The sequence below is a fragment of the Rhopalosiphum padi genome, chromosome 4 (assembly GCF_020882245.1).
Source record: "Rhopalosiphum padi isolate XX-2018 chromosome 4, ASM2088224v1, whole genome shotgun sequence".
NCBI classification, from domain to species: domain Eukaryota; kingdom Metazoa; phylum Arthropoda; class Insecta; order Hemiptera; family Aphididae; genus Rhopalosiphum; species Rhopalosiphum padi.
Window position 1 is genome coordinate 28700644 of NC_083600.1, and position 26449 is coordinate 28727092.

The 26449-nt window shown below is 25.5% G+C and overlaps 3 protein-coding genes across 5 annotated transcripts; 1 reads left to right on the forward strand and 2 right to left on the reverse strand.

Annotated features, from left to right (window-relative positions):
* Positions 1-4686: 4686 nt before the first annotated feature.
* Positions 4687-8777, reverse strand: LOC132930226 (protein maelstrom 1-like). Of its 2 annotated transcripts, none has more exons than XM_060995973.1 (3): positions 8670-8777; positions 5825-6427; positions 4687-5746 (listed from the first exon to the last, which is right to left on the reverse strand). In XM_060995973.1, exons 2-3 carry the CDS (start codon positions 6423-6425, stop codon positions 4851-4853), a joined length of 1497 nt encoding a protein of 498 aa, XP_060851956.1. In that variant the 5' UTR covers positions 6426-6427; positions 8670-8777; the 3' UTR covers positions 4687-4850. The 2 variants fall into 2 exon arrangements, with proteins under 2 accessions (XP_060851956.1, XP_060851955.1); XM_060995972.1 differs by lacking the exon at positions 8670-8777 and adding an exon at positions 8002-8346.
* Positions 8778-8991: 214 nt separating this feature from the next.
* Positions 8992-16550, forward strand: LOC132930098 (nicastrin). 2 transcript variants are annotated; one of them, XM_060995771.1, is made up of 14 exons: positions 8992-9202; positions 9265-9369; positions 9432-9555; positions 9741-10005; positions 10983-11127; positions 11378-11608; positions 11849-12048; positions 12315-12496; positions 12886-13048; positions 13116-13343; positions 14147-14243; positions 14327-14522; positions 15219-15255; positions 16435-16550. In XM_060995771.1, exons 1-13 carry the CDS (start codon positions 9151-9153, stop codon positions 15241-15243), a joined length of 2013 nt encoding a protein of 670 aa, XP_060851754.1. In that variant the 5' UTR covers positions 8992-9150; the 3' UTR covers positions 15244-15255; positions 16435-16550. The 2 variants fall into 2 exon arrangements, with proteins under 2 accessions (XP_060851754.1, XP_060851753.1); XM_060995770.1 differs by lacking the exon at positions 16435-16550 and having other exon boundaries at positions 15219-15608.
* A 2390-nt stretch (positions 16551-18940) lies between these two features.
* Positions 18941-21501, reverse strand: LOC132930314 (enhancer of mRNA-decapping protein 3). The gene is made up of 6 exons (XM_060996111.1): positions 21190-21501; positions 20959-21125; positions 20425-20703; positions 20180-20333; positions 19893-20110; positions 18941-19588 (listed from the first exon to the last, which is right to left on the reverse strand). The coding sequence occupies exons 1-6, from the start codon at positions 21348-21350 to the stop codon at positions 19266-19268; spliced, it is 1302 nt and encodes a 433-aa protein (XP_060852094.1). The 5' UTR covers positions 21351-21501; the 3' UTR covers positions 18941-19265.
* Positions 21502-26449: the final 4948 nt, after the last annotated feature.

Consider the following 26449-nt stretch of genomic DNA (forward strand, 5'->3'; position numbering starts at 1 on the left):
ATGCCAATTACATTTTTAACTACATTATTTAGATAACATACCCATATAATACAAATAATACGATAATCATATAATGATGATAAGTGTATTATTATTAATAATAATATAATATTAAAGTTGTTCGCTGATTATCTCTCAGCTTTCATAAGCTGAGACAAATTTAATGACTGGGAGTTGGGACACCGGGACATGTCTTATTAAAAATCGGGACGAATGGCAACTCTACTATATAATATATTAATATGTTTAAAATACGTTTATAAAAAAATAATATGATGAATATTTATAATGTCATATTGCCATGTAGATGTAAGTATTAATAAAGTATACAGTCATCAGTCAAACTTGGTTAACTCGAACTTTTAACTTCGATTTCAAGTTAACCAAGTCCGAACGTATTTTTAAATAGTGTATTGGAAAATTGTTAGAACCTGAAATTGTTACCTATATATTATAGGCTCAAACACAAACGTGTTGTGTTTTTCGCATGTAAAAACATGTAAATAGATAGGGCAAGCACAATTGTGTTTCGCCAATTTTCATATTATCCTTATATTATTCGGTAACGATAAGTATATAGATGTGTGCAGTGTGCCAGTGTACAAATAACTACAATAAGTAATAACGATGACGAGGTTACAAAATACGTAAATAGGTAGGTATTTCCTTTTGTTATAGCATGTGTAAAAACCCAATAAATATTAAGTATCCACCTACTAATGAGTAATGATTAAAAATTAACTTTCGACACCTCTAGGTTAATGATAAATTAATAATATATTAAATGTTTATTGTATTATTGTATTATTATTATATACATAGCTACATGCCCTACATCTCCATGTTTTCATTCAAAATCGTATACAAATACAGCGAGTTTTGAATTATAAAATAATTGTTATTAGGGTTATGACTAATCATTCGCCAAGCATATCATGTTTATCCCTATATGCTCTTTAATATAATGAATTTATTCAAACTTTGATCTTTGAAACTTTCAAATTCTTAAATATACTCATAGTTCTTAATAGGTACTGATTACTGGTATCCTGTGGCAATGCAGATTTCTGATTTTCCTAAAACAACCCCCTTTTTACTGTAAATTATTTAATGAACTAATTTTTTGAAAATGTTGATGTATTTCAAAATTCGAATCGAACGAGTAGATAGTTATTAAAATATTTATACTAACTACTAAGGATAATGGTTTTTAAAAATTGTTTTACAATAATATAAAATATATAATGTCCAATCTAGTATTCATTATATTTGGACCATTTTTATTTTTTATAAATAATAATTGCTGTTAAGTGATGGATTAATATAAATTACTAAATTTTCCAAAACCATTATCATCATTATCTTTAACACCTATAAGTCCCTATACTCACTATAGGTACACAAAATTGAATTACTCAAAAACTAATCGTGCGTATTTTGATTCAGATATCTATCGACTAGGTATCTTAAGATTTTTAGAAAAATTATCCGCTATTAACGATAGCGGATAGGCATGGAGTCATGGAAGGATTTTCATTTGAAAATAGAATTTGTAATTTGTATCTCCACAGGTTAATACTGAAGTAGCATAAAAAACCTTGATAATTTGAAAACAAATAACTATATTTCAAAATTTTAAATAAATACGTCATTATTAAAGAAAAAATGGGGTAATAGATAACTAATGAGCATATTTGTTGAATCCATAGCCTTACACTAAATATAAGGTCTATAATGGACGATGGTTGAATCACCCGATATATTGTGAATACGTTCATAGTATAGTAGGTATCGAATCATGACACCAGTCTATTCGCCGCCATGCTGCCATAGTAATTGATATTTGATGATAACATCACTAAAAAATATTAGCGTCTTATTAATTTCAAGTACTTAGGTATCTACCGCGTACCATCCAGAAGACACTTTCAACTAATATTAGGTATTTAGGTATTTGAAAATATTGAAAATGTTCTGTTAAATTTATATTATTATTATAATTATCACTCCAATTTATATAGTAATAACTAATTATCATGTTCCTATAAATGAAGGTGTTAATCATGACAAAATATGTATTTCGTCATGGTGTTATAAGGGGCTGCTTCACCAGCATTTGTTTTCTCTGTCTATCTCCCACATAATATAGGAACAAAGATTTTCCGTATTTCCATGATTACGACTCTCTGGTTCAGTTTAGAGCAAAAGCACCTATCACATATTTTTTAAAGAAGAGTATTTCCTGTGTATTGACCGGATAGATTTTTAATATTTACATTTTTTATAAATATAAGCATGATTAAATTTAAAATAATTTCGATTATTTTTAACCATTAATTTATTCAAAATTGTAAATATTAAAAATAACCTACAAACCGGAGAATAAAAAATTCAAATAATGAAACTTCAAAATATTCCAAAAACTGTGGGTCTAAAGAAAAATGTAAACGTAAGCCAGACAAGTCTGTAGGAAAAATTACAGTATAAGCAGTAATTAAGGCAGAAATATCTATAGAAAAAACGCTTGCCAAGATTGATTTTCAATTTTTAGAAATGTAATAATTGTATGCAATATGTATGTATAATGTATTTTATTTTCATTTTCATTTAATGAGATAGATCTCTGAAACCGTAGAGCGATTTTGTTGTTTGGGGTCTTGTTAGATTCACATTGGCTAGGATAAGAGCAGTGAAGATTTTCAGATATCTTTTATAGTTAATTCACTACAAAGCTTAAAAAAAAAATTAAAACCCATTTTATTGTGTGTTTTTTATGTTTTTCAGCTTTATAGCTTTGTAGTGAGTTAACGATTGAAGAATAACAAAATCCGTTCTCCAGTTTCGGCAATCTACCATGCTAAATGAAAATCTAGCAAAAAATAACTATTTTTTTAACTGTGAAAAATTAAATAATTTTTTTTGATCATTCAAAACATTATTAATCTCACATTTTGTATCTACTTGATAATCCCTTTTTAATGAGCTACCAACCAACTATTTAGCTATAAAAGTTTTGGAGAAAAGTTAAAAAATAGAAATTTTGGGACTGTTTTGTGGATTCAAATTTTTATACCGCTTGGGTGTGATATCGGATCTCTCTCATTAATATTTAATGTTAAAGCTAGCTTAATTATCCACTTACTCATTTCAATTGAGTTACATTTTTATTGTTTTCCTATTTAACAAAAATTCTTATAGAACACTATTCAATAGTGTCATAAAAGTATGGACGTATGGTGATAATTATAAGAATAATATTTCATTTATTCATTGATAATAAATAAGGTAGTGTAATTAACAAGCAATAGCCTATGTTTTATTTTTTAAACATTATTTTTATTATTGAGCAATTGATGAAAAAATTTAAATCCACTAATTGTTTAAAAATGCAAAATTTCATTAAATATTATACATTTATACAATGTTTTTATGTTGGATTATAATAAAGTAATAGGTAATAGGTAATATTAAAATATAAAATAAAAACAAGTGTGAGTATTTGGGTCTTACACTAAAAGTTGTTAAACATTTTAAAATTATAGTTAATGAACAAATGTTTTTATTTTAAGTAAACTTAATACAATAATTTAAAAATACTACAAGATATATTTAAATAATTGTTAATTTTTAGTACACATTTATTTGACAGACATATATTTTTTTAATGGTTGCCGTATAATAACATACAAATATTATTTAGGCGAAGCAGAAAAATTAAAAATTAAATTATTAATACTTTTTGAAAATGTAACAATGATATAAAGGTTAAAACGTTATATTATTGGCACAAGGAGTTTTATCATAAAACTTTTATTCTTTAATTAAGTACACTATAAATAGAAATGTTATTTTATTTAAAAAGAGTTCATTAATAAATGCGTAATTAAGCTTAACTTAATTAAGAGGATGTCATACCCACAAGTGTTGTCTTTGCCCTAAGAATGTAAAATATGGCAAATTAGTAATCAGCAAAATTAAATTTATAATATAATCTTTAATATTAGTCAATTTACCCATGTAATATTAAACTTACAGGTAATATTATTTAGGGAATATCATAGGCTTTTATTGAAATTTTAATTTTAAAGTAAGTTTTGACTTTATGAGCATTTATAGTTTTAATACTTTACGTTACTACAACTCATTTAAAAATTAAAATATCAATAAAAGCCTACAAGATGCTCTACTTTTAAGTTTGATAATTGGTAAATTGGCTCTAATATTTATGCTAATAGCATTAAATTGATTTTGCTGAATGTAAATTTGCTGTTTTACATTTGTAAGACGTTGACAACACATGCCACATGCGGGCATGATGTCCTCTTAAAATATATTTAGTTATATTGCAATACTATACAATTAGTATAATTAATAATTACTAAATTATAAGTATACTATTGATCTTAATAAGTCTATTTTTTTTATAGGGGATTTTACTTTACTATAAGAAACCTATAGATTTTGATGATGAGAGTTGTTGCTGTATAAAATGATAGTGCTCATTACATCTACAATATCAGATACAAATGTAGTAATAGATCACCTAATTATCATTTAAATAGATATTATGTTTCTAAATAATTGATAACCAAAGCTTTTTAATAATACATTTTTTTTTGTAAATTTTCAGTCTGAGTATATGTTAATGTACGGGTTTCTTAATCTTTAGTAAATTAAAACAACCAGTTTTAAATAAAAGAAATATTTATTTAATATTTAAAAATTAATTAATTGTTTAATTAATTCATTAAGAAATAATTGTTGTGGAATTAAAAATATATATATATTTTTTTTTAAGTTAGAAATTAAAAAATTTAATAATGAATGATTTTATAACCATTATTTCTAACCTATTTATTTTTATCTATAAAAAGTCCTCTTCCTTTGTATGGTTGCTTTGGATTTTCATTTAATTGGTTAAGGTTATTATTTTGAATTTGGCTAATAACACCTCTGCCACGACCAGCATTCTTACACCAGTTGTTTGTTTCAATTGTAGTATTTTCTTTAACAGTTTTTGAATTACCAAGTGGAGGAAAGTCATTTGCTTTATTTGTTATAGTTTTACTATTTGTATTTGCTTTATATTCTGGTTTATTCCATACAGATTTTTGAATAACAGTTGATAATTTACTTTCAAGTGCTGGAAAATGATTGATTACTGAAGTTTTTTGTTTATCTGTTTCTGTATCGTTTGAAAAATCATCAGAAAACTTAGAAATATTAATCTTATCAAAATTTTCTTCAGTTAAATTTTCTATTTCAGATAAATCAAAATCATAATGGCAACCAGATTTAAGTTTTATGTCAAAATAACGACAACAATGTGCTGATAAAATGTATATCCACTTGCATACAAAAAAGTTACTACAAGCATGAGAGTATTCCAGTTTTTCATGATAATTACAACCAATTGAATTAATTATACTATATACATCTTTTGTTAAATTATCGGTAGCCATTGCAACAGAAGGTATAGCTAAATCATCTGTTTCTTCTGGATGTCGAATTTGATGACATCTATTTTTTAGTTCCATAAATAGTTTATCCAAATGGTAAACCTTAATAATATTATTGAAATAATTTCTATCAGCGTTCTTTACTGCACTTGCAAACAACTTAAACAAACTAGTACTAGTAATCATTAATTCATTTCCAATAGGTGTGTGTGCAGTATAGACTGGTGGCATGTCTAATGTTGAGTCATTTAGCACAGCTTCATCAACTTCTTTGTTCATAATAAAACCTAAATAATTACCATATATTATAACATTAGTTTGAAAAAATATATACATATTAAATCATTTTTATTATTAATACTTACCAATTATTTTTAATAATATTTCTGTGTAATTATTTGGAAACATTGAAAATACGTTAATCTTATGATTATTAGCAGCATGCATGTTTATATCCCCTGTTGAGGCTTTCGGAGCTTTTGTTCTGGTTTGATCAAATCCAATTAATTGATGAAAAATGCGTATCAAGCCTTTTTCTAAAGAAAACTCGGCTAACGAAATTTCAGCAGGGAAATAAAATCCTTCTTTCTCGCATGTATAAGGGTTTATATGAATCAAAATGAATGTTTGCTTAGGAAGATAAAAATTGGATGGTTGCATGTCGAGCAATTCTTTTATATATGCATACATAGTATTTGCTTGAAATATAGTATCATCTGATTGTTTTTGAACATCATTTACCTTTTCACCTATTGAAGTAAATTTGGCTGCTTTTTCTTCACCTTTCATATTTTTAGCTTTTATTTTATACTTTTCTTTCATTTGATCAGACATATTTTCCCAATCTTTTTTGCAATACTCTGACATATCAGCCAAGTTTACTTTAACACCCTTAATTGATAATTTCTGTTGAGTTTCTGTCATGAATACTGAATATGCATTGATAACTTTCTTTTTAGGAGCCATTTCTAAGACAAAAAAGTTATTAAATCAGTAAATAATAAATCAATTATATGCTAAGAATTGTTAGTCTATCAATATAATTTAAAGTATAGTATATTATTAATTATGATAAATAATGATTTATGAAGACATTATACTAAATAGTATCAGTGGCATAGCCATGGAAAAGGTTGAGGGGGCTGCATCCTCCCCCTCCCCCCCTCCAAAATATCAACAAAATTTAAAAATTATTTTAATTTTTAATGGTCTATGAAAATTGCTAAAAAAATTGATCAGCCCTTCCCGAAAAAAATCCAGGCTACACCACTGATTAATATTAATTATAACTATATGTATGTTTTTATATTTTTTTGGGGGGGGAGGGAATTTAAATATGTAAAAATTAAACTTAAATTAGTAGATCACTATTTAAAGTTTAATAATATCTCAAGATATAATTAAAGATTACATAAAAATACTTACATGAATAAAGAATGAGCACTTTCTTAGTTATTCACTTACTAAATATCTATAAATTATCATAATTATAAGGTACCCTTGCTACACAATATTTTTACACACAACATTCCTAAAACTTCCTGTACTAAACTCGGATCTTACACAGATTTCACAGCAATTGTGGTAACCAATGAAAACCCAATCATTGTTTCTAGTATGTTCAAAGACACTTCAACATAATTGACCTCTGGACAAAAAAAAAGAAAATCAAAATTAACGAATCCAAGTCTTTCATTACATTCACCCTAAGAAAAAGATCTTGCCCCTTAGTCACAATGAACAACACCTCAATCCCCTCCAACTCAGAAGTTAAACCAACCTGGAATCCTCACCTAAAAGCAAAACAAAAAGCCCTTAATACCCGTAACCACCTCCTTAGACCCCTACTGAAATCTAAAATGAATTTAAATACCAAACTTCTAATTTACAAGTCCTTACTCAGGCCACTATGGACTTACGGTGTTCAATTATGGGGTGCCACTAAACCTTCTAACACCTGTACAATCCAAGCCTCTCGGTCAATATGCTTTCGCTTAGTTTCATCTGCACCCTGGTACTTAACCAATAACAATCTCCACAGATATCTTAAAGAAGTCCAAAATCTTAACCAAATCTACAAATTATTTTATACCAGATTTGACAATAAACTTCAACGAACACACTGCCTGATGACCCGTGCCATAGACTAAAAAGACAATGTAGTAGAGATCTTCTATAGTATGTGAGCACAAAAATTGCTAGACGTTGCTACTAGGCAACACCTTTCAAATTTTAAAATTTTTCATTGTTATTACTGTCATTTTATAGGGTGTTACCAATGGGTATCATCCCTAATCTCACAATTCATGTCAACTACTTTTATATGTCACTTATCAAACCTACTTATTGTATAAAATATGTATAGATTGAACATTTTTCAATAAAATACAAAAAAAAAAAAAGTACCTACATTGTACATAACAATTGCAAAAATATTCACACATTACTTGTGTTATGTACACTAAATAAACAAAATATAAAAATCATTATCTTAACTAAAACAAAAATAATGGTAATAAATATTATGTCTTAATAATCTAACCTGTTTGACTTTCGGTATTTGGCTATTAACAAAAAAAATAAAACTATTGCACTACTTTGTGAGTTTCATACTTTTATGATTTATAATAACGTTTTAACGTCAACTATTGTTACTTGTCAGCCATATTATTATAATTATCGCATTCTGGAATGCTGAATTACTATAATTTAAGTTGTGCTACTACCGTATATTCACTATAATTATGTCTATAATTCTATATTCAATATAATCAAGTCACAAACTAACGAACTGACGGATCAAAATTGTTTGGATTGTGATAATGAAAATATGGTAATAATTTGATGATCTGCAGACAGTTCTATATCCAACTATTGGCATTACCGAATATCGAAGAACACGAAATCATGAACCATATCAGAATCTTAGGATAAGCCATGGTTTCATTGGTTTCACGCATAGACTTATAATTATAAATTATAATAATAATAATTATAATTATGAGTCTATGGTTTCACGCCGAATGGCCGAATAACGGAAATGTATTGTTATAATCATGATTTCCACATATAAATATAACTATCTATATTTTAAATCTGTGATTTCGTATAAAACCATGCGGTAGTCCACGGATTAATATACATATATATATATTATATTAATCTGTCGTGCTACCGTCTATCCAACGATAAATTATTTGAAATACAAACCATAACAATTAAACAATTTGATTTTATTTATGAAAAATCCAGTAATTTAACTTGAGAAACAGTTTTGTTAACATTTCCATGAAAAAACCACTTATGGTTCTTTCTCTATCGCGCATACTACGATGGTTTTATAGTTATCTTTCTATCCGTGGTATATTATATGTATATTTATATTATGTACAACCATAAAAAGGGTATAATATAAAAAAAATATATAATACCATTGGTTTTTAAAATTGCGGTGCTTGTATTATTTTAGGTTATGTTCAATTTCATATCAATATCAATATCAATAAATTATCACTATCTTAAGAGTGAAGAAAAATTGTTGTGATTATACTTCTGTATCTGTAAAATAAAAATTGAAATGTTGAATTGTTGGGTATTTAAAAAAACAAAAATGTAGTTAAAATTTTTTATTATTTAAACATTTATTATTATAACTTTTTTTATCTTCTTTTATTATTCTAAATTAAACAAAATGATTACTGTACGTCATGTTTTATTTGTATGCTTACATTATGCGACTTATAGTAAGTTTATTCAATAATATTATTAACATACACTGTATTTTACGATAACTATTTCTTTTTAGCATTATTAAATTGTCTCTCTGTCAAAGATCAAATGTATGAGAACATCATAGCGAATAACCCATGTTTTCTTAGGCTAAATGGAACAAATCAATTTGGGTGTACTTGTAAGTTCTCTTTTGGATATAAATAACAATTTTTCTATGTTGATTTTTTTTTTATTTTATAGCTTCAAGGTTCGGAAATGTTGGAACTTTACATTTGGTAACAAATTCGACTGATTTAGATTGGTTATTTAATGAAGGAAAGGCTGATCCTTATACTGTAGCATTAACGCCAAAGATGTTTAATAGGTGATGTTTGTTTACATTTTTTATTTAAATTAATAATTTTTAAATATTTGATTTCAAACACTTCATGTATTAACTTAAATTTATATTTTAATTAATAATTTCATTTAAAGTATTTTTTTTAATTGTTTTTAAGATTAAATACATATTTATGTTCAAAGTAAATTAAAATATCTCTTTATTTGCAGAGAGGTTTTACAAAATATAGAATTGAGTACTAAAGTAAATGGTATAATGTTACTAATGAATGGCACAGAACAAGAAGTAATAAATAATGATAATCTACAAAATAATGGATTTAGCCCAGAAGATACATGTCCTAACCGTTATTCAGATGTTAACAGTTGTCCAATGAAACCATGGAATCCTTTTGGTACTGATATTCTTTTAAAAAGTTGGAGTTTTCCCATATTTGTTGTCTACGATCAAAACACAATCAAAAATATTATAGATGTAAGAATAATCAATTTGTTATTTTAAAAAATATCAGCATTAACATCATATGTTTACTTTGGTCGGGACTCTTACTATTTAAAAGCTATTATGTTTATTTTTATTTATCATACACTAATTTTACTATTTTGAGAAAATATATAAATTCAAAATCTATATTTTGATTATAAGTCGAAGGATGAAACTAATTAAATATTCTTGATGGGAACATTACCTAGTAATTCATTTTAATTTCACATACAATATTATTAGTGATAATTTATACACATAATAGGTATGTTCTATTTTATTTATGTATGTTAGCCCCTTTTCAACTAGTTAATAAAGTTTAGAAATAGTGGTGTGTTACATTCTCTAAAATAATTTGATAATGAATCTAAGTATGCAAAAGTTTAAAAAAAAATTAAACTATTGTTATTAGATTATAAAATTGTAATAACAAAACAAGGTTTAAATTTTTAAATAATTTTCTTGCTAAACATTTTTTTGTGTGTGAATAAGATACCTTTACTGCAACCTTTACTAAAACCCATAAAACTTTATAGCTACCGGCACACCACTACAAAGACCTTAATAATTGTTATACAGTGAAACTTCCAATTAACGGTCACCAAAGGGACCATAAATAATGACCGTTATTTAGAGGCGGCTGTCCTATAGACGTGACAATACTGACAATACATGATATAACACTATGGGACCAAAAAATCTAACCGTTACATAGAGGTGACCGTTAACAGAAGTTTTACTGTATAACATAAATTAAAATTAGATAACATATTTTTATAACAAAGCAATTAATTTGTTAATAATATGTTCTGTATATTAGTTTAATCAAAACTATTGAACTTGATTTATTTTGGTTAGTTTTTGTGTAAATTAAGTAATAGTATTATTATGGCATTGGGTCTCTAATTCATTGTATATATTAGTTATAATGTTAATAATAAATAAATAATAATGTATTATTTTTCCAGTGTTTTAAAAATAATAATTTACCTTTAAAAAATCAAAATGATCAATCTTTATGTGCTCTGGAATTAAAGTCTCATATGTATGCTGCTGTAGATTCCAAAACGTGTTTGAGACGAACAATGATGTCATATCAAAATATAAGACCAAGTAAATAGTTGCTGTTATGGTTTATATTATTTTTTATCTTATAGCGCTGTGACCTAAAATAGGTTTATTATGCCTAGTTTAATCAACTGGTAGTAGTGTTTTGAAAGACGCTACATCATTTCTTCCATACTCAGAGGGATAGTGATCGAGTCTGTTTGGCCAGAAAAAGAGACAATTAGTTGACAATCTAACTTCCGGACTATTATATTAATGTATTATAATAAATTATTAATATTTTAAATTTGTTTAGTTAAATTCTGTGATCCATTGGGTGATAAAAATGTATATTGGTCTCTAAAAGAACTACGCCCAAATACACCAAATCAATCTATTGCTATTGTTGCTGCACGATTGGATGCTACATCTATGTTTCAAGATTTAGCTCCTGGTGCTCTATCAACAGCTACATCTATTGTGACATTAATGACTACAGCTAATTTGATTTCAGAAATGCTTTCTTACAATGATGCCAGCAACTTCTGTAAGTTCTTTAATTTTATTTGCTCTTTATATCTATAATTTTTAATTCCTTAATGCTTAGGTAATGCCACCACTTCATATAAAATTTATTTCCCATCTGCAGGTAGTTTTCAAATTAAAAATGTATGATTACTATTTGTTTGTATATTGATGTATAACATATAGTTAAGTTTATTATGTGATCTATTTATAGAAAAAAAGCTTCTTAGTTATAATTTTGAACAAATATTGAAATTTTCAGCTCGGAATGTTATGTTTATTTTATTCAATGGAGAAGCTTATGATTATATTGGATCAAGTCGAGTGGTTTATGATATGTTAGATGGAAATTTCCCAAATGATTTAATTAAACTCAATAAGAGCCATGTTGGCATGTTTGTAGAACTATCACAAATACATTATGATAAAGAAGTGGTTTTTTATCGCCCAATGAAATATAATGTATGTATTTAATATTTATTAATTTATTATACAGGATGGGAACCTGACGTTTTTAAAAAAAATAGCACTTGGTTATTTTTTAATTAAAAATTGAAATTTAATACTCGAAGTTGTTTGTAATAACATGTTATTTGAAACATTTTTCAATTGTGAATGATTACGTCTCCTGAATGCAATTAAAAGCCTGAAAAATGACGAGTTCCCATTATAAGGTCACCTTATACATAAAACTTAAAGAATTATTTATTATTTTTATTTTATTTTAGGCTAGTGATGATGTTCAAAATTTTATGGAGACATTTACTAAGAGTCTTTCTGATGATGGTTTTTCAGTTACTGAATCAAAAAGCACATTTATACCACCGTCATCACTACATTCTTTTTTAAAACTTGATCCAAAATTTCCTGGTTTAATATTAACAGGATTTAATGATCAATTTAAAAATAAGTATGTTTTATTTTAATTTTATATTAATTTAACATTGCAATGTTTATATTTAGAATAAGTTTTTAATATTAATTATAAATTAACCTTAATACAGTTAAAACTAATTTCACTTAAACATATTTAGTATAACATCACAAAACATTAAAAACATAATTAACTATATTCTTACCAATCAAAAAATATATTGTAATCTGATGAAAATCTGTTTTTTTGCATATTATTATTTATGCCTTGCTATTGACTATTGAGACTATTATGACTATGGTGGTATATCGTGTTTAGATATACATAATTTGTATGTTCTCTTGCTGGATATAGTATATCATATAATATTAGTTTAAGCATACAAGTATGTTATAACTTAATAAGTATTTTTTTTTTTTTTTTAGATTTTATCATAGTATTTTAGATGATGCTGAGAATATACAATATAATAATGATTCTACAATTTCAAAAACTATAGCTAATATATCAACATCTCTTAGTTACTCCCTCTATAAATTTATTACTAATTCCAACTATAATGGTTTGAAGCAAGCAAATTCTAGTTATGTAAGTAGTAAATTATTTATTCAGTTTAGTGTAATCAAACAATGGACAAAAATGATTTTTATTTTAGGTTACTAAATTACTAGATTGTTATGTTAAGTCCATGAATTGTGAAATATTTCAATCATTGACTTCACCGCTGCATCTACCTGACAGTCCTCCTAATTATTATGTCAGTATAGACATGATCACAAATACTCTAACCAGTCTTTCACGACTATTGTTTGCTTCTTTTGGTAGTAAATTAATTAGTAAAGTACAAAATGAAGAAAAATGTCTTTATTATAGAACAAAGCAGGTTAGTAAGTTTTTAATAAACATTTAATAATTTATAATTATTATTACATATGTATATTTGTGTGTATGTATACATAATATAGACTTGTCACTGTTTTTTACGGTTAATAGTCTATTTATCCTATATAAGTTATATTTTATTTTACATTACTAATTTAAAATCCTTTAAGTATTATTAACAATTATAACTGAAAGCAAAATTGTCTTTTTAAAATCAATTATTGTGTTTTCTTAGGTTTTCTGTATAACCTATAATATCCTAAATGCTGAAACATCAGGTTATTAAAACAATTAGACAATAATAATTGTTAAATTATTTTAATAAATTTTAATCGGATTATCATACAACTTTTTAAAATATTTTAAATTTCTACTTTAATAAACACTTAACAAGTTTTAGTACATGATATCATAAGTTATTTTTTAACTTCGACCATTTCTTAAAAATTACAAAGTAATATGCTTATAAAAGTAAATAAAACTCTTCAATATGTCATGATTTTTCTTATCTTGTAACATATTAAAAAGAAAATAAACAGCACAATAGAGTGTTAAAGCGTCTTTGAAGTTTAAATACATAATATGTGCTTAGAAAATATAAAAATTAAAATAGTTTTTATTATATATTATAAATAAAGAGTATAGTATAGGCCCATATGGATCACATAATATTAAAATATTAACCAAGAATTGTTGATGATTATAGTAGAAATTTATGAACAATAAATAGTACTTAAATAACTACCTAATAATAAAAGAAAAATTACTAAGAGTTTTATTTTATTTTAAATATGTTTTTTAAAGGGTTTTGTGCCTGTATGGTTAAGAGGAAATTATAATGCATGTTATTTAACAACATCTAATGTTACTGATGCAGTTAGCCCAGCATTTATTATACCTGGTATGTTTTTATATTCTTATTTTTATACACATAAATTGTGTGATTGATTGTTTCAATATATGTGTTATTTAAATTATTTCTAGATTATGATTTATCATCTTCAGAATATTCAACATGGACAGAATCTGTATGGCATGAAGTGCAAATTCGTATGTTTCTCAGGCAATCACTTAAACTACAAATTATTATATTTGTACTTGGAATTTTAGTATTTTTATTTTCTTTCATCATAGTAAAAAAAATGTATGATCAATCTGGAATTCATTTTAATAACCAAGAGTAAGTTATAAAATATATTTACATTAATTATAATTAATAATTATACACTACTTCAGAAGTATTGATTAAATTTATTTTTATAAGATCCTGTTCCGGTGTAAGTTTTTTAAAGAGATTATTTTAATTTGTCTTAACAGTATGCTATAATTAATTATGTTTTGAGTTTTTTGATGGATTACTGGTTATAAAAGTATAATTAACATTAACGTTAAATTTATTTATTAGTTCTATAAAAGTTGCTCATTTTATAACCAAAATACCCTTGATTATTTATAAGATCTAGTATACTAGTATAATTTGTAAAAAATATTAAAATAACAGAAAACACTTAAAATATTTTCAACTATAAATTAATTTAATAATTATAATAATTAAAAGGACATTATACTCACATGTTGTCTCTATCTTACTAACATCATAGAAAATTTGCATTCAACAGAACACATTTTATATTGTTAGCTTTAATATAGGAGTAAATTTACTTATTATTAAACTTAAAGGTTAATATTACCTTGGACATGTTACAGATTTTATCAATATTATAATTTTAAAGTTGTAATATTTTACATAGTTATCACTTACTTTAAAATTACAATAATAAATAATTGTAATGATTGTTGGTTTGTTTTAAAATTTATTTCTAAACTCACTAAATGTATGCAGTATTTAACATTTTATATTATGCTTTTATTTCAGAGTCAATTCAGTAACAAATTTTTGAAACAAACTTCCTGTAAGTAATATTTTTACAACAGTTTTGTCTGTGATTTATTTTGTATAATTTAATTTTTTTGATTTATATCTCACAAATATGTACTACTTTTTTTACTATAATTAATTTGTACATTTTAATTAATAATAATCTTTTAATTTATGTACATTTTTTAAAAATCATTATTGACAAAATATTTGTGTTTAAATTTACATTTTCATTACCAAAACTATTTACTTAATTATTGTTATTATGGTTATAATATATGTAACCGTGATATAAAATATTTTGTACATACATACATTTTATATTCTCATTAACTATAACAAAAATGAAATAAAAAGTTTCTAATAAATATTATTTATAATCTATAATTAACTCATATTGTTCAAATGCTTTAATTCAATATAACGAAAATATTATAAAAGTTAACCTAATACTAAATTTATTGAACATGTCAGTATTATAAAATATAATCAACTAATATTTTTCAAATACAAAGTTTTTGGTTTGTGTTCACAATATTTAATGTTAATTTTTATAGATAAGTATGCATATTTCTAAGTTTTTTAAAACTAATATTTTTTACAATTTAAAAAGTTACCTTTTAATTTATATCTTTTATATTATTTTTACTTATCCCTTGTCTAAATTTATGATATATTTTTCTTTGCTTCTCTCTCCCAACTATATAAGATTAACCATCTATTATTATTACTTTATCATTTTTTTCTCACAACCCTTACCACATTTCCTTTTGTAGTTTTATCGCCTTATTTACTTTCACATCCATACCATTCCATGTATTACTCTTACATGATTATCGAGTATTTTATCTTAACTTTTCTCTAATTTCCTTTGCTTTTTCAACCTTTCATTTTTTTTCCCCGCGAATAGGTATTCACCTTTCATTATTCCATAAATTTAGTTTTGTTGAATGGTTACCCATCCCATCCTCACAAAAAAATGAGTTTATGTCAGAATATAGTAACAGTAGTAATAATTTTTCTATAGGCAATTTTATCATTTTATTTCAATGTACTAAGAAGTAAGAATCTAAGATAATGATGAATAATAAATAAATTATTCTGTTAGTTAAATATAAATATAATTTTTAAATTAAAATATTTAGGAATACTTCAAAATAAAATACAAATGACATAATACAATAATAAATTTAATTTTTTTGTACTTTCGTAGTCTCGATATACTGTTCGAACTCAACTGTATGGACAATCAACATATTATATGAGCACTTATGGCACAACTATGCTATAAACAGTCATTGGTGCATTAACTAATATGCCAACAAATTTTTCACTATCGTTATTATATAATACAAAAGTTACTATTAATATATATTCACATTATTATTATAAGTAGAAGTATCAAATAAAACATACTTAAATAATTTACGGCTAAAATTATTTTTGTATTTAAAAATAATATTTTTTATTTGTTAAAATTACGATATTTTCTTTGTTATTAATTTATAAATAAGACTAAAGTGCAAACACTCTTCTTACCCATAAGTTAATGTGATTTAAAAAACAAACAGATTTATTGAAAATTAGTTATATTAAGTTTTGTTGATTGAATTATTAATTCTATAGTTATTATAATAATCAGGGCTCGGATTTTATAGCAATAAAAATAAATGAAATATGCGCTATAATATGACTTAAAAATCTTAAAATAAGTGCTATAATATGCTTTAAAAACATGAAAAATAGGAAAAATAAAAATGTATTCTATTCATAATTAAAAAAAACTTATATTTATTAACTAAAGATTATTTATGAATTAATAGGTACATTTATAATTAATTAAAAACTAATGTTTTTTTACATTTTTAATTATTGTTCTATAGGCCAATACGCCGGACTATTTAAAAATTGACTTTAATATGAACGAAAATGTGGGTTTTTTTTCATATGTAATCAAAAAAAAAAAAATTAAAATAAATGACAACATTTTTATAATTTTCTTACCACATAATATAAACTATAGATTTATGAAAATACAAAATAAAACGGTATATTATGCAAATTAGCAAAAAATAGCACCAAACACCTAAAATACTTTAAATATGCAAAAAATAGCATTATAAAATTTCATATTTGGAGTCCCCAGTGCATAATGTCTTATGCAAATTTAAATTTGTCAATTTATAACTCACTCTGCTATTTTTATCTGTATCCTATAATTATTAGCAAATGCTATAAAATCCGAGCCCTGATAATAATATATAAAATATACCATGTCTCAAAAGATCTATATCACCTTTAATATCCTGTGGCAAATCAATATACTCGAATGTAGCTTTTTTACAGTAAACCAATGAGTAATTGAATGACTTAGGAATTAAAATTTTTCATAAATTTAAAAAAAATGTATGCAATTTTGACAATTTAGTATATTTAATTCATAAAATAGAAATTTTTTATCATAATAATATTTAAATTATAAAAAGAAGTGTAGATTAGAAGCTGTGTGGGTGGTAAAATGGTAGTTCTCCTCTGAATTGAAAATTGTTACTTCTGCTATTGACATCATGTTGAATTTTGTAATTTTTAATAATCAAACATTCATACATTTGTAAGTCAAACTAGAATATAAAATAGATAAAATCTATTCTTTAAAATCTAATTCTTTACTTTAATAATAACTAATTGCCAAACTAAAGTACTTCAAATTCGAAATGCAATCATTATTTATTTTTAAATTTCTGGGCTAAAACAGTAAGAACTAGGCTTTCCACTTTCCAGATATATAAAGACCCAATGTATTTATGTTGTATTTAAAATTCAAGTAGGTTTAAGTTAAAATCTTATTTAAATAATACAATAGAAAAATGTATGATTTTACAAAGTAACTACATGATTGACAACAAATTACAACTGTAACCTTAAAGAATTTATAAACAATGAAATGGTTAGTATTTAATAATTTATACTTCTTTTTCCATTTTACCAATCAAATAAATAATCAAAAATATTTTTTTTTATTGTTATTGAAATATCAGCATTGTACATTGAATAATATGAATTACCATGAAAACTAATTTGTATACATTTTTTATAAAGTGTATTTTAACTTTATTACATTTTTAACCTGAAACAATCATTATCTGACATAATTCAAAACTGGAATTATGTGAAAATAAAATAATATATATCAATTAATTATTAGTCTAGTCTTATAGAATTTAAAAATGTGCACACAAATATATAATTTTATTCCTGATAACTAAAGTGTAGCCTTTATGGCAATATAGATCCACTTTAAAATTAATTTATTTTTAAATACAATAAATTATCACCTTTTGGTGATTAAATTATGGGCAATTTTGATGAGTATAAAACACATAATAATATTCAAGTTCAATTTTTTTTTTTTTTTATTAAAAATAGTCTAATACATTTTATCATAATTTGCCAATTATACTAGGTTTTAATTTAATTAATGTACATTATGATGATGGAATATGTATACATATTTAATACATAATAACAATTATTTATGTGAACATAACTTCTACAAAATGTAATGTTAAAAAAGTTGAATAATTACAAATAAAAATAAAAATGTTTATAAAAAAATAATATACATTATAAATATATTTACCATTATTATAATAACTAACATATTTTTGTTTTATAAATCAATTCAATATACACAATACATAAATGATTTTAAAATTTAAATACTCTTTTAAGTTTTAATATCAGTTCGGGGTACATAAACAGAAAATATGATACACTAAATAGATTTAATTTAAATAAAAAATCACTAAAAATTAATGGGTAGACTAATTATTGACATATCAATAACATGCTAATGAATCATGAAAATATAAAATATATAATAGTAAATGATTCAAATTGTATAACTATTAAATGGTATTTGAATAAACTTTAGACATTAAAAAAAAAAAAAAAAAAAAATTGGACACAAAACATATAAGTACTTAAATTAAAATCATCTTTTAGGATTCGTCAAAAACAAATAATTATTCAAATTGTAGTAAATCATTCATTATTGTGTAAGGGTATTACAGATTTAGAACCAAATGGTGATTTATATTGGATTCCAGCTAAATGAAATACTTGAGTAGGTATACCCATATTACAAAGATAAATTTTACCATTTGATTCACTGTAAGATAAAGGTAAAGCAGGTACTAGAGAATATTTTACTACTACTGAGGGTGTACCTTGTGATGGCGGATCAATGGCCATTAATGGTGATCTAACTGATTTAGCCCAGTTAGTAATATTTCGAGATACAGTATCAGTTTGTTCATCAGCCAAAGATACTACAACAAAATCTGGATCTAATAAACCGTGCAACTCTAAAATAAAAAAATATACATATATATACATAAATATCTCTTTTTACTAACAATATAATAAATATTTTTTCTTTTTGAACAATTCAACTAAGGTATGGAGATCAAACAAATAAATTAATATTCAAGTTCTGAGCAACAGGTTAGTTTTATTACAATATATTTTTTATTAATTCTATAAAGATTATATATAATTTGTAGGAAAGTTAATAAATATGGACATGTGGTACTCATTGGTATTTAAATTTATTCTTAGTAGTTTTTTATCATACTGATAATAAGAAAAATACTGGTTTAACTTAATTACCTGCTGCACTAGTAATAAGTGTACCAGTTGTAAATTGATATAAAGCCATTTCATTAGCCAACTGTGGTGTATACAATCCTGGTTCAGAAAGTACAACTACAGTATGGACACCATAACTGCTTAATTGTCTTGCACAATTCACACCCATTGCACCTGATCGATTAGGTCCGCATAAAACTACTACCCTAGGCCATTGGTGTTCATTTCTGGGATTAAATCTATGTGAAAAAAAAAGAAAATAATTATTTATGTAAAGATAAATTATTTTTTATAATATAATATTTTACCTATAACCTCCACCCAAAAGTTGCAACACCATTTCAGTAGCGGCTCTCCCAATTATCTCATTTTGACGTCCTGTTGTTAAACCATTCTCTTCCACTAAATTAAACAGTTTCCACCGTAATTCCGATGTTATACTTGGAACAACTAGTCCATCATCTAAAAATGGTTGAAATAAAAAATAATATTAATATTTTATTATTGAAATAATATGCAAAATGATTAGTTAAACGGATTATATATAATTAACCTGTTATGTATTCATTGATAGCAGGTGAAGGAACTGTAACTTGTCTGAATTTGACTGGAGTAGAATGTAATACATTTTCAGTATGTTTATATTTAGTTGAAACTTTTTCATGTGGAACAAGATCTGGTTTTTTATGAATTTTATTATAAAATGCTTTTTTGTTGAATAAAGCTAAATTTTTTTCAAAATCAAAATCTTCCTTAACAATTGTATCAAGTGATACACCAAAACAAGCATCATTTCGTTCTTTATGATTCGTAAAATTCTGTGGTGGTTGTTCTAAATAATTAGATAACAATAAGTGTAAAATTATATTACTTAATAGTAAATCAAATTAACCTAAGATTGATATAATAGATTTAAAGAATATAGCATGACATTACATAGAATAACTAGTATTTAATGTACAAATACAATGCATTATTAAAAAATATTAGACAATAACTTGTTATTTTAATTTTCTTGAGATATTATTTCAACATCTATAATGTTCTTAAATATGTAGATACTAAAAATTGCATTAAATATACCAACCAGGTTCAGAAATTGATGCATTTTTTGCTTTATTCTTTTGCTTGACATTGTTTGTTTTGGGTACAGAAACACTTTTTTTATTATTTTTGGATACTTGGCTATTATTGACAACTGGTTCATTTTCTAGTTGTGCTTTAATAATCTTTAGATTCTCTATCATCGAGGCTCTAGTTTTAAAAATAAAATAAAATATATATCTGAGTAATTCATTTTGTAGTATTATAGCATTACTTCAAGCGAATTTCTTTTTCTGTATGTGGTATACCATTTTTAAACGGTCGTTTTAAGATTAGAGTTTCATTGTCATCCGACATACCACTCACTTCACCTTGAACGACTGAACCATCCACACAATTAATAGACACACAACATCCTTTATATTGATTTGCCATTTTAAATAAATTGTTATGTTATTTTATTTTCCAAACAATAAAAACAAATAATTGTCAAAGTATATAAAAAATGTTTAACATTATGCAACAAGACATTCACTATCCAGATTTCCTTAGTCTAAGATAGATTCATCAAGCAAACCACAATTCACAATGTTTGTTGACATATTTTGATTACAATATCAGACACAGTGCAACCATATCGATAATAACCGTTGACCTCTCTTTATGGTTCGATCTATGGTTACAAATGGAACAGACTAACGAATAAGAAAATGAAACTTAGCTCAAATTAAAATAATAATAATTATAATTTAATTAATTATGTATTTATGTGGTTACTCAACAGTTAACAGTAATACTAATACAGTATTGTAATTTGTTAATTGAAGAAAAAAATATAATTGATTTTTATTTTTATTTTATAGGGCCATATAGGGTATTTACTATTTAGTGTTTACTAAAGACCTGCAAGGACGTGGGCACATGGCCGGCCCGACTCGGTCCTCAAAATGTCCGGCCCGCCTGAGATTGGACCGGGCCGGATCTTGAAAAAAAATATAAAAGGCTAGACGTAGCTTTTTTTGGTAGAACTTTTCTGGTCGTGCCGGACTCAAAATATTAAAACTAAGGATGGACCGGACTTTTATTTTTATAAAACTTTTCGGGCTGAGCTTTTTTTTAGTAGGAATTTTAAGCCGGGCCGAACCGGTCCTAAACCAAGGTTGCATCGGACTTTTTACATCTCGCCTGGTCATTTTTTGTTGTATAACAAATAATCATTATTTAAAATTAAAATGATATGTTTACACTTTGACGCTGGAATAATTACAAATAACAAATATTATGACATTTTTGTACACAAGCAACTATTACTCACAAACATTTTTATTATATATTATAGTTAAATATGATGTTCTAGCGCTAAAAAATAAATTTCAGACCGAACTGAATTTTTTTAAGAGCTTAGGATGATTTTTGGGCTGGACTTGAGATTTTTTTACAACATTTCTTGGACCGGGCTGAGCCGTAAATTTATGGTGTTTACAGGTCTATAGTATTTACTTAACGCGATAATTAAGGCACGGATTTAAATGCCCTAAAAACTATCAAAAAATGCTCTATTAAAGTAAAATTTAACCTAAAATACTGTTTCAACTCAACAATGCTCTCAATAAATTATCCATATTTGTTTTGTGTACACGGTATCTAACGAGAAGAAAACGATGAGTTTGAGTTTAATATCTTTCAAAATCATTAGTATAAATAAAATACCGAATTTCAAAACACAATATTTAATTACATTTTGATATATTTAAAATTCTTTTTATTGTTAACATATAGGTAATTAATTATTTTTCTTTATTAGAGTTTAGGTGATATAATTAGGTAGGTATATAATTTATAATAATAACATCATCAAACATCAATATTTTACATTAATTTAATTATTTGCATATAACTTGTATATTATGTATTATATAATAAAATTTACGTGCCCATCGGCCACTGCATTATTTCCTTAATTTTTATGCTAGGAGGATTTTTTTCCCACTACTTCTATAATCTATACGTATATACGCGTCTATACGGTCTGAACTGAGGCTAGAATTTCCGGGGTCTTTAATTTAACACCTCTTTTTCCTCCATTTGTTTTGAGTATGTGCATACCTAGTACCTACCTATCGGCTATTGATGCATTCAGACAGGACCCATAATAGTTTTTTTTTAACTTTGAGTTTAAGACATTAGTTTCTGAAAAAACCCAAAAGTTTAGGATGTCTAAACATATCAAATTTTGAATAAAACGAAATAAATAAAAATGTCAAGTTTAATTTGAATGTTCATAAATACTTAATGATTAAAATCTAAAATAGAATTAGTTAAAATTTTTTTTATAGAAGGTATTTTAATTAATTAAATTTAATATCTAATACAACTTAGAGGGGAGGGCTATTCTCACATCCGTCATGTAGTCATACGGCCACTTTTGAATATTTTTTTAAACAAGATGTATGATAAATATAATCCATCCTAAATTAACCTGAAGTATTTTTAACATATTATATTTTTGGATTATATATTTATATCATTATACCCCCATATTTATACCCTCTCTCCCTATCCACGCGCTTGGTTAGTAGTCACAGGCTATAGCTACTAGCTAATCTATAGAAAGCCATTCTTGGAATATAATGTTATGTTCTGTGGTAAAACCATGAACATTAGAGAAATTTCTCTAATGTTCATGGGTAAAACTTAAATATTTTTTTATTATTTACAATTTCGACAAGGAAAGATATACAATCATTTTTATATTTACTTTAGTGCATATTGAAATAAAATTTTTAATATACTCTATCTAAACACTGTAATTGGAACCGACGATATCAGTTCTTTAATAGATTTTTAGAAAAAATGTAAGAATCGGAACCTTTATTGGAAAACATATTTAACAATAATGTATTGAACCGGAGCCATTTAAATAAACATTTTGCGATTCTTTTAGGTTTTATTGGATCTAAGAAATAATTAAACATTTCATATATATTGAGGAATGAGTTTTATTCAAATAATTTTTCATAGAAATATTTTTATGCAATACAGTGGCTTACGCCAGGTGCGCAAAATTCTGAAAATTCTGCTTTGAAATTAATATTTTTATATTATAAAAAAAAAAAAAAAAAAAAAATATCGTTCGCTGCGAGGACGAACTCTCACAAATCCACTACATAAAAGCAGGCGTCCCCCAGGGAAGTATTCTAGCACCTACTCTTTACAATATATTTACCTCCGACATTCCTCACTTCGAGAACACCACTCTTGCTACTTTCGCAGATGACACAGGCATAATATCAACTAATGTTGACCTAACCATAGCATCTGATAATCTTCAATCCCATCTCAACGAACTACAAAACTGGTTCAACTTGTGGAGAATCAAAATAAATCCAAATAAATCTACCCACATAACCTTTACTCTACGTCCAGACCATAGTCCCCCCATGACTATCAACAACGACACGATTCCCAAAGCACAAGCCACCCGTTACCTAGGAGTCCACCTCGACAGTAAACTTACTTGGGCAGTTCACATAAAAACAAAAAGGAAATCACTCAACTTTAAACTCCACAAAATGAAACACCTTCTTAGATCAAATCTCCCACTCAACACAAAACTCCTAATCTATAAACAAATTCTCCGCCCCTCAATGACTTACGGAATACAGCTATGGGGTACCTCCAAAAAATCCAACATTCAAAAATTCCAATCCTTCCAATCAATTTGTCTTCGTCTCCTCACAAACGCACCCTGGTACGTCAGCAACCTCTCACTCCACTCTGACCTTAATATCCCATACATAAGCACCCTAGCCTCCCATTACTATAAATTATTTCACAAAAACACATTAAACCACCCTAATCCACTCATTTCCAATCTCTCATCCGTCACTCTCCCAGATAACCCTTCACGTCGTCTAAAGCGAAATTGGCCCAGGGACCTCCTCAACCAATAAAAAAAAAAATAAAAAAAAAAACATAAATAAAAGTCTAGAATTGAAGTAGTGTTGTTTGGACACTCCCTTCCATCAAGCCGTCCAGTTTTGTATATAAAATAAATCAACCATATTACTCAAATTTGTATGATTTTGTTTATTTATATTTACTACGAATACTACATGTAAATTTAACGACGAAATTATGAAAATAGCAAAAGGAAAATTCCAAATTGTTCCATTAATTGTTGTTATTAATAAGTACATTAATCATTTTTTTTTTATAGGTAAAAACTAAAAAGGCGGTTTTTCCTAAGATTTCCAAGGGCGCTAAAGTCTTTCTACATTACTGGTAATTTAGCTAGTATTTTAACTTGAAATAATCATATTGTACGACCGACGATTAATTTACTTATTCAGTCCATAATATGTATTATATTTTTTATTTACAATATAACAAGAATAATGGAACAAGTAACAGCAATGATTGGTTTTCTGGCTGTCATATAGTATGCGGTCTACCGCAAATAAATAAATTAAAAATTATATCATAATATTAAAGTATAATTATTGTAGCAGTAATAGTAAAAAATTAATAATTAAAAATTAGTTTGTCAATGAGTATAAATAAATATAATGTAATATGTTATACAAAAACTTTCGTCATATCTCTCAAAAATGCATTAAATAAATCTGATTTATTTATACCACGCCACCATGTTTCCATGAGATATCTGCAATAATATATATCATTGTATTATACGTATTACGTTAAATTTATTTATACCCATTGACAACAATTTTTTTGACAAACTAATTTTTAATAAAAAAAATAAAAAATAGTAATAAGTATAAAATTTTTTATAAAAATCTTTTGCCAACATATTGAATGTGTAAAATATAAATTGTGTCACGCAATAAATGACGTACTGAGCTATTGAGCCCATGCTTTTACAAAATGTCAAAGTATTGTTCTGTGTATAAGGCAATAAAGATAAAGTATTGACCGAAGAAAATATTAAAGTTTATCTATTAAAAATAAACTTAAGCCTATGTAAAAACCGCAGGTAGACCGCATCCTATATGACAGCCGGTTTTCTTACGAGTTATTATCAATAAAAATATTAAGTTATTAAGTATTTATATATAGTTATTAGGTAGTTAGTTTTATACTCTATTTTATATTTGTATCTCGGCGACCTCACAAATTAACACAAGTCACTATGCAGGCAGCAACAAATTATATATTACATTTTCCTACTGTGTTGTTCTGTGTTTTATTGTTTTCAACATGGAACGAGTTTCAATTTCCATCATTCAAAATATGTTTTGACTTCTGCCAATTATAATTATAATATACATATTACGAGTCAATATTAAAAAAATACAAACATCTTTCTATTTTCTATAATGTATTAAGATATTTTAAAGTAAATTATTATTGATTTATTAATGGATTAATAACTTATATAACTTCAAAATAATAATTAAGTATTGAAATTTAACAGAAAGAGTCTTGGAATTTGATATTCAAATTAACAATGTACCAACTTATAATAAAGTAAAGAATCAGAATATCGGTTAAAATTAGAGAAAAAGAAA

Bases quoted from the DNA above. Each gene is read 5' to 3' on its own strand.
- LOC132930226 (XM_060995973.1), bottom strand. From the start codon at position 6,425: ATGGCTCCTAAAAAGAAAGTTATCAATGCATATTCAGTATTCATGACA. The intron at 5,747-5,824 runs GTAAGTATTAAT...GTAATTATTTAG, and splicing joins AATATTATTAAAAATAATTG to GTTTTATTATGAACAAAGAA.
- LOC132930098 (XM_060995771.1), top strand. From the start codon at position 9,151: ATGATTACTGTACGTCATGTTTTATTTGTATGCTTACATTATGCGACT. The intron at 9,556-9,740 runs GTGATGTTTGTT...CTTTATTTGCAG, and splicing joins ACGCCAAAGATGTTTAATAG to AGAGGTTTTACAAAATATAG. The intron at 10,006-10,982 runs GTAAGAATAATC...TTATTTTTCCAG, and splicing joins CAATCAAAAATATTATAGAT to TGTTTTAAAAATAATAATTT.
- LOC132930314 (XM_060996111.1), bottom strand. From the start codon at position 21,350: ATGGCAAATCAATATAAAGGATGTTGTGTGTCTATTAATTGTGTGGAT. The intron at 21,126-21,189 runs GTAATGCTATAA...TTTTAAAACTAG, and splicing joins GAAAAAGAAATTCGCTTGAA to AGCCTCGATGATAGAGAATC. The intron at 20,704-20,958 runs GTTGGTATATTT...CTAATTATTTAG, and splicing joins TGCATCAATTTCTGAACCTG to AACAACCACCACAGAATTTT.